At 39.5% G+C, this 13,658-nt stretch overlaps 2 protein-coding genes across 3 annotated transcripts in view; both read left to right on the top strand.

The window, feature by feature from the left end:
• Nucleotides 1-4,331, top strand: part of zgc:153184 (uncharacterized protein LOC751652 homolog) — an 18,923-nt gene extending 14,592 nt beyond the window's left edge. The window contains 5 exon segments of the mRNA XM_050072567.1: nucleotides 1,258-1,341; nucleotides 1,536-1,604; nucleotides 2,109-2,177; nucleotides 3,079-3,291; nucleotides 3,876-4,331. Of these exon segments, the coding sequence (XP_049928524.1) occupies nucleotides 1,258-1,341; nucleotides 1,536-1,604; nucleotides 2,109-2,177; nucleotides 3,079-3,291; nucleotides 3,876-4,277 (837 nt within the window). The 3' untranslated portion in view covers nucleotides 4,278-4,331.
• Nucleotides 4,332-6,162: 1,831 nt separating this feature from the next.
• On the top strand, nucleotides 6,163-13,287 carry LOC126408449 (TPA-induced transmembrane protein homolog). Of its 2 annotated transcripts, XM_050074006.1 has the most exons (7): nucleotides 6,166-6,749; nucleotides 7,531-7,608; nucleotides 7,889-7,975; nucleotides 8,272-8,404; nucleotides 8,692-8,852; nucleotides 9,829-9,899; nucleotides 10,034-13,286. In XM_050074006.1, the coding sequence occupies exons 1-7, from the start codon at nucleotides 6,669-6,671 to the stop codon at nucleotides 10,218-10,220; spliced, it is 798 nt and encodes a 265-aa protein (XP_049929963.1). In that variant the 5' UTR covers nucleotides 6,166-6,668; the 3' UTR covers nucleotides 10,221-13,286. The 2 variants fall into 2 exon arrangements, with proteins under 2 accessions (XP_049929971.1, XP_049929963.1); XM_050074014.1 differs by lacking the exon at nucleotides 7,889-7,975 and having other exon boundaries at nucleotides 6,163-6,749; nucleotides 10,034-13,287.
• The last annotated feature ends 371 nt before the right edge of the window (nucleotides 13,288-13,658 follow it).

The raw sequence follows: 13,658 nt of genomic DNA on the forward strand, positions 1-13,658 counted from the left end.
ATAATCCTAACACAGCAAAGCTGTTACCTGCAGCCTTCGCTTGCAAAGCTAACGCTACTAACGTTAGGTCAGTCCAAGTAATTAGTGGAAACATGCTAACATGCTAACGTTACACACAAGTTAGTAGTAAAGTAAGACCTGTTCATAAATGTTCTGGTGTAGCTCTGAATTTCTTATAAACTGAGGACAACTGCCTGCTGTATATTTTTGTTCATGGTCACAGTCACAGATAATTTTAGATGATGCTCCTTCGTTATCCGACATGACATCAAAAGTACAACCAAGTCCTCGTAGATACATCTCTGGTAAAACTGTTAGGTGTTATGTGTTCAGCAATGCCCATTGCGTACTGCTTACTCGAAGAACACTGTAAACACGGCTCCTTCTTCTTCGCTGCGGGCCGCTGCGGGCGAGCAGAATCACTTCCGCCTCGGGTGCCGTATTCTGGTTTGCTGACTTCCGCTGTGTGTCCGACCCAAGCGAGGCTACGCTAAATAGCCATATAGAGAAAGGCTTTTTTGTCGCTGTTGGGTTCAAATAAATATGCGGATCTTCAAGGGGGGGTGATACGAACTAGGGGCAGTTTTATTAATGGTAAAAAGTTCTGCACAGCTGCTTTAAGTCTACGAGAAAAAGTCTTTTGAGGCACGATGGCATCAAGTGATGGACCCGAATGTTGTAGTTACACGGTTTGGCCACTATGTCAAAGTGCCTTCAATGTCAGGCGCACTTCCTGGGAGCCTGGTCAAAACGGACAAGCTTGCATTACATCACCCACCAACGGGAGCGATTACTGGTCCGGTGTATTATGGTAGTTGTAGGTTTTCTACCTCTTGAGCAAAAGCAATTGCTATACCCCTTGTCCTCTGTTTCCTCTGGTCATATAGCACCAATTTCAAAGGTATTTGCATCTTTCTAGTGCATAGCCCAGTTTTATGAAAAGACCACTTTTCCAGCAGCGAAATACTTTTTAATGAGAATGTATAGTTTTTTTGTTATTTACTTTTTAGCTGTCTTTGTTCAGCAGGTCACCGCCCTATATAACATCATTCAGTTTTGCCTCATCTAACAGAGCAAAGGCATGCCAAGCACATATGTAACAATAATTAAAACCGGCATTCTTTTTGACAGTGTTACACTTCACTCTCAACTCATGGGAGGCAATATATACATTTAAAATTTGAAAAGCAATATGTCAACTGTTGTAAATATAAAGTATTTGTCATTTGTTTGATTGAATGTCTTTCTTTTTTCCAGGATTCTCCATCCAAGCCATCTGTGGCTGAGCTGGCTGGGAGGTTCAAAGGTCACATTTTACCAATGCCCACCTCAAATGACGAGGTGCGTTGTTCATATCTTATATGTTACAGTATCCATACAGAAATATACAAAACAGTGTGTCTAGCTGCCTAGAGGAATATTACTCCACATTCTGTACATAGTTTATTGTTAGACCTAAATAGAGTTGTTGGTAAATATGTATGGACTGCTTGTGATTATAGATTTTATTCACAACTCCTCCTTTTTGTTTGTAGGTGCCATTTCGAAGAAGACCCCCATGTTCCCTGAAGCTGCAACATCAAAAAGATGATGAAGAATCAGATGTGATTAATTTTCGTCCTAAACTGACACATATGCTACAAATCTTCTTGACATACAAAGGAAGTCTCACGAAAACAGAAATTGACTTGTTTGCTGTATACTTTCACTGCAACCTCACAGTTTCAACACAGTAGACAGTGAACTATTGCCAAATCTTCTGCCTAAGACATTGGGAGTGTTAGTGCAGCTGTTTCTCTTCCAGTGAAATGACTACCAGACAAACCACACAAACCTGTTTCTGCATGATGCAAAAATGTACATACATCACAAGCATGTACAACAAAAAGCTATTTTATTAATTCAATACCATTTAATCTTTATGTTTTAACCTATTGCTTACCAGAACATGTGCTTGTATGTCTCAGTTAACTGTATAATGACAGTGCACATGATATACAATATGTTAGTATCACTAAACATGTCAGTATTAGCTTTCCATGTTTCATATGGAGGGTTGTAGCTATTCTGTTTACTTTTCTTCTCATCACTTATGTGTTCTCCTGCAGAAAACTATCGTCTCACCAAATCCCTTTAAAATCAAGGTGAAGAACTCCGCCATCATTGAGAAACTTCAGGTACATGCATCTTACATTTGAATATTTTGTGGGGGAAATAGGGAACAAAACTAATGCTTGCCTTGCCAGTGATGTGTTATATAGGATGTAGTACACAGGCAGAAGTAGTCAGAAGTTTGTACATCCAGGAGACTGCGATATGTAAAGCATTACTGCCACCCACTGTCCAGTTGACACCGGTGCCTGAGCTGTTTGCATGCTGAGAAAAATAGGATGGGCTCGTCCCTGATGCCACAATCGGCTCAGATTAACAAGCTAATGGGATCATGGGCCACTCAGGCTCCAACTTGCCACCATCGCTCCTTTAGTTAGCAATTCACACGGTGGGCAGCCATGGGACAAAAGGGCTGCCGCTTCTCCCTCTTCCTCTTCTCCCCAGTGCAGGTAGGACACTCTCCTCTAAACCTGAACAGTGGTTTGGGGACTAACTTGATATTTCATGTACTTATCAGACTTTCTCAGACTGAATATGGCAAGTGTTTGTAACACTTAGAGGGGCATTTCAGGCTGTATTTGGTAATAAGTAGGAAGGTGACAGGTGTAAGCAAAGCGATGTCCTGTGCACACACCTGTGTAATACTGTGTACCATTTTCAGACAAAGGTACACCTTTTAATGAAGAATTAGACCTGCTTTTTAGTGTGTATATATTAGTGATATACCCATGTTAAAAATACCATGATGTTGTTTAATCTTTCCTTCACGTATTCATCATATTTATTAATTGAATTTGTGGTTAAATCTTTAAGACAGTCTCAAGTTTTACTCTAAATAGCGTGTTCATTTTGAGAAGTGTTAGGTAAATACGTGTAATTCCAATATAAAGGGCATTGTTTTATTAGAACACAATGTACTAAAGAGATTATACTATCAAGGCCTTAGGATCTTCCTGTCCCCTGTAGGCCAATCTTGCTCTGTCACCCACTGCTCTGCTGCCTTCGCCCAAGAGTCCTGAAGTGAAGCTCCAGCCAGCACCGTTGTCCCCCACCACACCGTGCAGCCCGCAGAGCCCCCTGAGCCCCACCCTGCGGTCCTCACGTCAGTCCAGTGAAGAGGAGGATCCCATCACCTTCGACAGCCCTCCTGAGGGCACCACGCTGCCGAGCTTCAACAAGGTAAATGTATAGACTCATGCAAAGCTGAATATTGGCTTGGCAAACATCTCTCCAGGTCATTTGTAAGCATTTTTGAGTAGCTCGTACTCCTTTGTTTCATATATTTGTGTGGGTTTGTACACATGACTTCTGAGTCACAAAATGACAAACATGACTTGCTGTTGCATTGAGGCTCCTGAGGTTTTTCTCACACTATTGGCTGACTGAGCTGTGACGTCACAGCCGGACACATGGTGCCTGTCCCCGTTGATGTGTATCACAGCGGGTGTTCTGCATCCTCTGTTTAAGCAGGCCTTGGATAAGCTGGAGCAAGATGCCCCTGTAGTGCATGAGCACTGCTGCAAGGGGGATGGAAGATGTAATCCCCTTAGCCTAGTTAGAGTCCCTAGGTACCATTTTGTGCAGTGCTCTCACGCAATTCCTGAGACTTGGAAAGTTAATAGAAATACTTTAATACAAATACATTGATATTAAATATAGATTCTAAGCTGTTTTATAGTTGCCTTTTTTAATTAATTTTGTTCAAAAACATGATCAAAATTACCTAAATTCCCTGCTGGTTCTTACTCATCCTTTCCACACAGACTCGTGCACGACTGTCATTCAAAAGGCGCCCGCCCACGAGACAGCACAGGAGGTCAGCTGGAGAAGAGGCGGGAGCCTTTGGGAGTGCTCTGTCCCCATGTGAACTGAATAGCCCAAAGGAAAATGGGGACATGGACCAGGTATTCGAATATGGACAGTCGGCAAGTCTGAAAGAAGCCGATGAGAGGGACAGGGACTGTGAAAACACAGAGGATGAGGTAGCAAAGAGTGATCCAGACGACAGGGGAGATCCGGAGGAGGAGCAGGACGCAGAACAAGCCCAGAACTTGGAGGCTTTGGAAGAGGAACAACAGCCTTCAGAGTCTTGCCCTGCCAAGGAGACGGAGGAGGAGGAAGAGATGCCTCAGGAGAAGCACCAAAGAGGAAATGACATTGCGTGAACTGTGAATATTTACTTCAAGAAAAAATATATAAGTATGAATAAGTTATTCTTATGCTTTGATTAAAAGAACTCTTTCAAAAATACTCAGAAAAAGTTCATCTGATTTTAAATTTCTTGGTACCTTCTCTTTTTTTAAGTCCCTCTGTCGCCCTCTCCTGGCCATCTACATAGCAGGTCTATAAACACTGGAGAGTTTGGAGAAGCAGCTGTTCTCTGCTCATGGAAATAAGCATCACAGTTGATACTGTATTCATTTTCAGGCAGAGGAAATTTGCATCATATTGTATCAAGTCTGCATGACCAGACTCCTGTTTTTATGACAAATAGCTTTTTTTCTTTGCAAATCAAAGACATTGTTATGAGTGCACTTTCTGTCAAAGGTATCAGTTGTGTACAAATGACTTTGGATATACTGAATAGAAGTCATATATACTTCATATACATATATATATATATATATATATATATATATATATATATATATTAGTAGATATATAAAATGTTCTGTCATCATACCAAATCCCTGTCACTTTTGGTTGAACTTATGTACTTTGCTTGTCTAGTTTTCCTCCGACTGTCTGCTTGTTTTACATTTTGTATTCTACGAACTATCTAAATCACAGTGCTACTGTGGAGGGGCTCAGGTCCTCGGCAGTTATGCACAGAAATGTTAAGAAAATAAACAGCTTCCTCCTGTAAGAAAAAGTTGACATTGCATCTGTCTGGTCACATTTCTGAGTTGAACGAATCATTATGAGTCAAATTTGTCAATGTTGCAGAGCATCTTTATTCTGATAGGTCTGTCAGTAAATACGTAATGCTATGACAATTATTTGTTGAAGACAATGTTTTATGTACTGGAGAGTCTTCGGTCAGATGATGCCTAAAAGTTAGTTGGCTTTATAGAGGTTGCCAGTGCTGATAAGGAAAGCCCTTGCACACCTATGGAACAGTCACACAGGTTATTTAAATGACTCTCCCTGGTCTGGATTAACAGCTTTATTGCACCTCTTCAGGTAAGACAAACTACATTTTGATACTTTCTACTAGTTCATGGAGTCCCATAATTTCCCACTGTAGCTCTGCTCATTTCAACGTGAGCTGAGGTCTAATCAGAATAACCGAAAGCACCTTGTATGCATGCAGGGCCTTGGAAATCAAATACCAGAGGGTATTCTCTAGAACATTAAACATAAAGGGATTTAAAAGAAATCAGAGAATTTATAAAAAAAAAAAAGATAAAAAACTGATCTCCCTCTCTTTTTAGGACAAAATGTGCCTGTTCTTGAAGGCATTGTAAGTATAGTATGAAAACCTAGTAAAAACTGTTAACCTCTACCGACCTCTAGTGGTGTCCATATCGAATTGCAGTTATTGTAATAATGGTTATAAAAAGGTAACTTACCCCAAAATTGCTACTTAATTTGAATGTATATCTTGTATAAAAAATTCCTTTAATTTACTTATCCACAAGCTCAGTTTTATTTTGTAAGTAATTTTTAAACAGTTTTATAGTGTAGCAGCAGGTGATATCTGTAGACTAGGAGTTATCAGTATTATTCTTTATTTATTTTATCCTCATTAGCCACAACTATTCTTCCAGAGGTCCACAATATGTTCCTTACTGTTAAAAGTATACTTTCCCGCTTTATTGAATTAACAACTATGGCTGATTTTTGATACATAAACAACTTGGATTTGCACCATCACACCATCAGAGGCATCTTAACAAACAGCTTATTCGTCATTCTATGACCTGTTTGTGAAATGCGAGCCGTCATATCAGGTCTATTATTTGCTTAAGTAAATATTCAATATGCCTAGTCATAAAATCCTCGAGGCCTCTACCTGGGGACAAAATGGATCACGTCACGTCCGAACTTGAAATACCTTCAGGTACCGACAGTGCAGGTATGTGTTAACATACAGCTCCCTTTACATTCTACTCCCTACCGTATTTTAATAGTGAGGCAGGTTGTGAATCGCTTTACAGTTACTAATGTCACTTCCAGGAATGCCGGACTTGTGTCATATCTGTTAATGTTTCCTCCCCCGGTGTCTTTCTTTAACAACGCCTTCCGACGTCAGCTCCACCGAAACTTGAAGGAGCTCACCTGCCTGGCAGCCAAGGTGGGAAAAGACGAACACTGAGAGGAGACGCCAGTGTCCTCGTCCGGAAGAAAAACTTTCTCACGAGCTGACAGGTCAACAACATGTGAACTCGCGACCTGTTGATTTTCAGGAATTGTTGCCTTTTTGAACCGCTGCTGGGACGTTTAGGGACCCGCGGACACTGCGGTTTCATTACTTAAAGTTATAACTGATAGGGACTTCCGGGTTGGAACTTCGGCTGAGGAACGCCTATACGGCACTGGAGTTGAAAACTAGTATGGAAACCAGTGTGGACATTGAGCTGCAGACCATCAAGACGAATGGGAACGATGGAGCAGCATATTTGTCTAATGAACGGGTGAGTTATTAATATTAGGGTAAATAAGTAAGAGTTTATGTTTAGTGGTTTGTCCAGTTATAATAATTATTATTATTACTATTATTATTGTTATTAATATTATTATTATTGCATAAGAAATAATAATAATAACAGTATTAATAACCGTGACAACAGCAATAATGATCACCATCATCATCCTCATAATATCTTATATCTACATCTATATAGGCCTACTGTATATAGCTACCACATCCCTATTTTCTTTCAGGTAACTAATTCTTAGTGGCTGCACTATGAAACATAATGTCCTCGCCATTTTGCCCAAAAACTCCCATTGTGGTGTTTAGCACGTCATAGTAATATTACCTAATGTGGGAATAAAAATAAATATCATTGCCATATATAGACATGTAGTATTTTGCTTCCTCATGTGTATAAGGCTTCATTGTAACTGAAGTAAACTGTGTCCTTGGAGAGTTTTCATTTGTGTATGAGAAGCTTGCTTTGTAGCTGTTCCCATGACAGTTATCGGGTAACCGGATGCCTCCTGTTGCCTCCCTTCTGCTGTGCACATCTAAGTTTTAATCATATTATGTGACTGAACCTGTGATTTTTGGTCAGACCTACAGAGGACACTCCACGTGTCAAAGCTCTGACCTTTCAGTTGAAATAGACTGACTCTGTTGTAACTCTCGTTATTCTGTTTATCACTTTATTAAATAACACCAAAGACAACTTGATCATTTCACTCTTTTTTTGTTCACGTCTGCCATAACACCTAATATTTGCCTGCTTCCAGGTGACAGCGAGTAATGGAGATGGTGCAGCGTACACACACCCTGATGCATCAGAGAGAGATGGGTTTCTGTCAGGACAGGTGAGGTTCCAGCAAAGGTTGTGGTGGTTGTTCATCTTGTATATAGTTTTGTTCAGCTTTACAATCTGTTCAAGATATTAGAATAACACATATTTTATGTTTAGCATGGATTTTACATGTCTGTGTAAAAGACAAAAAAAGGAGCTGTCACTTACTTCCTGCACTCCTGAAAGTGAATAAATCAACACACTGTCCCTAAATGATATATTGCATTCATACTAAGTAAATGACAACTAAGTAAGTGAAGTAAGTGACATATGTCTGCTCATATGTTTGTCAGATCGATGGTTGTAATGGCGGGGCGGCCCCATCTGCCCATACAGCAGAAGTTCAAAGGGATCTGGAACATAGATTTACTCCTCAAGAGGTTTGGAGACTTTTAAAGAAAAAGTCCAAAATGTTGATTGTGGGGTATTTCCTCTGACACTTGTAATAAAGGAAGTGTAACTGTCATGTGATAACTCACTGCGTTACTTTCCCATCCACCCCCAAAGAGGACAGTGAACCTATGAATAACTTCTTGCAAATTTCGTTTTTGTTTTTTATGCTCTGTTAGTGTTATTTCTTGAATAATGTCATATTAGAGTGATGTATATCTATCTTGGTATTAAAGCTGATAGACTGTGGTCCTATGTTGACAAAGCAATTCCATTGTGCTTTTAGGAAAGCGCCGTGTGCAGGGTAAAGAGAGAGCTAAATGAGGTTGTCTTCTGGAAAGTCAGACTATGGATGATCATCATCAGCATCTTTGTTCTCATCTTGGCTGTGATTTTGATATCGATGGCCGTGTGCTCAGGTAAGGTGTTGAATGATGCTACATTTTTGTATTTACATAAATGCAGTGGAAAGCAGGTAAAGATTTGAATTGCAATCTGTAACAAGGTGTTTTATCATACTTTAAAGCACAAATGTTACAAGGTCATGGACAGCTAAAGGTAAAAGTGCAAGTTATAATACAAGAACATGACATCAAACCCTTTGTGCAATTAATCTGTAGACTATTTCAGGAGTGTGTGAAAACATTTCATTTTCAAAAGTTATGTTTTCAGTTTTGAGGCTTTGACCCATTTTCTCTTTGAGCAGTGATCCACGAGGACAAGGATGACAACTTTGACCGTTCAATGTTTAAAGTTCCTCAACATTTCCACGGAAGCTTCCAACTGCCCAATCGGGTCTTCACAGAAGAACTTCTCACCCGTTCCTCCAATGAAAGCCAAGCACTTGCTGCTGACCTTGAAGAAAAGGTTTATACCATTTCTGACTTGTATTTAAAATAAAATACTTAAAGGTCCATCGTGTAAGATTCAGGGGAGGTTTTTACTTGGAGCTGAATTATCCACAGAGGTTTCTTCCTCTCCAGAACAAATGCACCAGGTGATTAAACCAGTAGAAACACTAAATGAAGCAGTTTCAACTTAAAAAAATCATCAGTGTTTTTCCGATGCTGTGGAGGGGCTGCTACCTATGGTAAATACAAATCAAGAGCCAGTGTTTGGTTTGTCTGTTCTGGGCTACTGCAGAAACATGATATACACTCAAGAAAATATGCTTATTAGCCTATGTTATATTCCATTTCTGCCAATATATCCTCCTAAATCCTACACACTCGACCTGTGATTGGTTGTGTTTATAGCGCTTTATAACTATATGGAACAAATATAGAAACTGTGGAATACAAGACAAAATTGCTATGATTTGCTTTTGTATACAGTATATCTTCCTGTCTTTTGCTAATAGGCCTACACAATAGCACCTACATTAGCATTATGAATAGAGGACTGACATTATGCTTATGACTTATGACTTATGACATAAAACAGCAGGGCATGGGGCATTATGTACAGTACGGCAATTACTTTGATTAATTGTAATAGTCATGGTGAATAGTTATGTTTTTAAGGTAAGGGAGGGTCATTTTATTTACAGTGTATAGCACATTTCATTAAAAAAAACAAAATATCATTAATAAAATATAAGGTCATGCAACAAAAGCATGTGAAAAAAGTAAAAGCCCTTGTAACTGAGAATGTAATGCCTCATGCTTCACAAAACAGAAACTTGTTCCTAGCTGCTGGTGCTGAAAGCCCCTTTTTGTTTCTGCCAGAGAATTTAAAAGCCCTCAGCAGCAGGATAAAGCTCTCAGTAAAGTGAAAGTAACACCCACCTAAAACAATTCACTCTCATTGTTTGCTTCTGCATGTGTAAACCTGCCCCACCCAGCTGGCTGACCTCTACACATCCTCCCCTGCCCTGGGACGATACTTCTCCAGAGCTGAGATACATGAATTCAGGTAAACACACATCACACTCAAGCATTTTCCCACCTCTGCTACATGAAACCACTGGATTTAGCCTTTTGTCATGTGTACATTTTACAGGGAAAAATGTGTTGAGCTTCAGAGTTTCTGTTTCACTTTCTCCACAGGAACGGTTCAGTCATCGCTGACTACCAGCTGACATTCCTAATGCCTGAAGAGCAGCAGGATCAGCTGAGAAACATCACTCTGAGCAGAGAGATGGTGTACAACGTGTTCAGACAGTTTCTCTACGACCAGGAGCCAGATGAGTCAGGACAGATGTACATTGATCCAGTTTCCCTAAGCATGTTTTAAGACACTAATGACAATGTTCACAAGCAAACAGGAAAACTGGTAAATCTTGCTTTCTTTGTTATTTAAGTGAGACACTGACTCAGTAAACACTAAGCTTACAGTAAGGTGGTTGACCATGGCATATGATTTGTCAGACTTCTGTGTAATTCTCCCACGAGTCTGCAGACATTTTGCATATGATGCATCTTTAACCACAGGAAACTATGTGGCCACAGTCACACAGACCCGTTACGGCTGTAGGTCATTATGATGACCTCATGACCTCTCAGACATTTGCCTGCTGTCAAGCCATGTGGTTTAAAAATCAGTGTATGATACACAATTTTTCTATATTGTATTTGAGAATTTTTTGTAAGTGTAAGATTGTTGGCACACATATCAGTGCTGTAATTATTTATATTCATTCTCTGACAATCACTGTGATGTTATACCTGACCATTTGTAGAAAACGTGGCGGAGTAAGTGTTTTTTTTAAAGGAAATACAAATGTATATATTTTCATATCAGTGCCATTATTTTTTGTCACCGGACAGCATTTGCAAACCAAAACTGTGGAACGGCCTAAATGCATTTGCATAGACAGCGATAAGACTGCAGGAAGATCAGCTGTAGAGAACTGTACAGGAAAATAAGCCAGCTGGTGCAGTCATTTTGGAAGTAATGATTATGCATGCCCATATAAAACTACATATATTCTACTGTATACACAAAGGGTTAACCTGCTGTACTTCTAACATTCTTTCTGGCTGAATAGTAGAGGAAGTGCATGTCAGACATGCAAATGATGAAGTACTGTTTACTTTGTTTTTCTGTCTCTGTTTGGAGTCAACATTCGAGAATGTACACTGACATTTTCCTCTTAAGGTGTGCTAGTAGCAGGTTGTTGCATTTAATAGCGCAGGCTGCGTATCACATGTTAATCAGCTAGAGCCGTGTCAGTATGTGAGACTGCAGCCTGTTTCCTGGCAGTGATCATGTCAACATGTCTGTCCTCTAATAAGATTACAGCTGTGATTAATGTTTGTGCCAAATGATCAGGTCACAAACAGTCATTCTTCACAGCCACCAGATGGTTATTAATTAGTCCTCCCTTCAGCTGGTTACACTCAGTACAAGACTTCATGGAAAGAACTGAAGCTTGAGCCAACTAAGACACTAATTGCCATGTTTTTTATCACTTAACATTTTGTGGTAAGAACTCATCTGTTCCAAAGGTGAAAGTAAAGGTTTGATTCAAATAATAATGTGAGGAAATATGTATAAGGCCTGTAATTTCTCAAATAAAGAATATTTTTACAGATATTTTTCACAGCTGAAAGATGCAGTTAATTCGAAGCTCAACTGTAAGGGAGTTAGTTAATCCTCCTTTTTTAAATGGGGCTTAAAAGATATGGTGTATTGGATTGGCATAGAATTTATACTTAAATACAAGTTTTGGCATTATACATAAATTAGTCAGATGGCAGTGCACATAAAAAAATATTAACCCCACAACCAGCTGAGATTTATTAAGAAACTAATGGCCATTCTGAAAAGGCAAAATTAGAGTCACTTGAAAATATTATTGTGTATGACATAAATTCTTAATAGTACTGTATTCAGAAGGAAATACTGCTGCTACTATTTTCCCCCTGGGCTTCCTTTTCCTGAAGGGGAAATGTTAACACATGCCGTTCTCAAATGTCCTTGTTGCATGATTGTCACATGCTGGTCAAAAGGTCAAGTTTAAAGAACATCAGTGGGATCCCGCTGAGGTTTCAACAGCTTATTACTGTACATAAAAACCAAATCAGTCCACCTGCTGCTGAGATAAACAAGCGTGAACCTGCACATTTCTGTTTAGACTGGATTTATTTATCAGATCGGATGACTTTAATTGACTTAAGCTGCTCTTTACTGTATTTAGGGTTTGGGAGGGTGTCTGTAGGTGCCTCTCTCTGTTTCATCAAAGTAAACTGGACTTTATCTGTCTGCAGCAGTGAGAGATCATGTGCCATGGCACAGGGTAGCGGCATGGATCCTGGTTGTGTATAGCTTTATAGTTTAATAGACGCTGGCTTCCTTCACACTGTGTACTCACTGACAGTCCATCTCCTCAATCCTATTTTGAGAAATGTTAATCGTCTAAAGCCAGATTTACTATAATAAGCCCCGTGAGCTGCGATAGCCCGGTTGGCTTAAACACTACTACTCTGTATCCATTATCATACCCATGATCCTCTGGTCTGCAGGGCCACACTCAGGTCAGTCATGCCACCAGTGCAGGTTAAACATACATTTATCTATTCTGGTATGTGTCTGTGCTCAGGGTGTTTACTTGTTTCTGCTTATTTCTACTCTGTAATGCCTTAAGTATAAACCTAATTTTCATGATAAGGCTTGGGTTAATGCCATTAGATTGATTGTCTCAAGAAATTCTTTAATAACCACAATTAAACCTGTTATTTTAGGGTCAGTGGCAAAAGAAAATTTTAAGCATAATACCTTTTTCACTTGTCATTGAAGGAAAGAAAACAAACATGAACCCTTGTCTCCCTGCATGTTGACATGACAGAGATGTTTGAGTTAATTTGACCTGCTTGTGGGCGCTACAGCTGGAAAGGGGTTAAAATGGTTTAACTCTTTGCAAATGGAAGGCAAGACCGGTCACTGTTAGAACTCACTGAACTCTGATCCTTCTGAAATGTTGTCTGTAAGCAGGAAGGGAAACTGAAACTGTACTGAAAGGGAAAAAAGTGAATGTTTCAGTCCTCTGCCTATGTATTTTTATGTCTTACTGTAGATTATAAAATACATCCAAAGTACAGTGCTTCTGATCTTGCGCTTGCTAACATGGTTCCCAATTTGTGAACATATCTGCCAGGTAAACTAAAGCGCAACATGCTCAGAGTATACTTTTATTGGACTGTCTTCACTTCAATAAAACCTTTAGCTTGTATGTAATTTCTTAACTAACAAACACATTGTGAAAGTCTTGCAAACCAGCCAAAAATCCTCGTGTGTGTGGTGTTATGCACTCTTCTGTAGCTTCCCTCAATGATGTAAGCCCCTCAAAGGAATACTTCACCCACAAAATGATCATTTGCATATCAATTAGTCGTGCCTTGTTGCTTTGAATTCCTGAAAAGAAAAAGTTTTCTTGCCTCCATGGAAAGTGGTGAACATATTGATTTACTGATTGATTTGGGGACAGCAAAACTACATCAAACATGCTTTTACAAACTCTCTCACAACCGGCTTTGAAGAGTGTATAGGTAAGTTATATTTCAATTCAGTTTGAGACAGTAAGGTTGATCTTTGGTGTGTCTGATCTAAGCACTAGTTGCAGCCTTTTCACTCCTGATGGCTTGTCAACATTATTAACAGTTCGGCAATGAATACTGAATTGAGCCATCAAAATTAATTAACACTTTTAGTCCTTGAAATTTTGACAGCTTT

The sequence above is a fragment of the Epinephelus moara genome, chromosome 2 (assembly GCF_006386435.1).
Source record: "Epinephelus moara isolate mb chromosome 2, YSFRI_EMoa_1.0, whole genome shotgun sequence".
Classification (NCBI taxonomy): Eukaryota; Metazoa; Chordata; class Actinopteri; order Perciformes; family Serranidae; genus Epinephelus; species Epinephelus moara.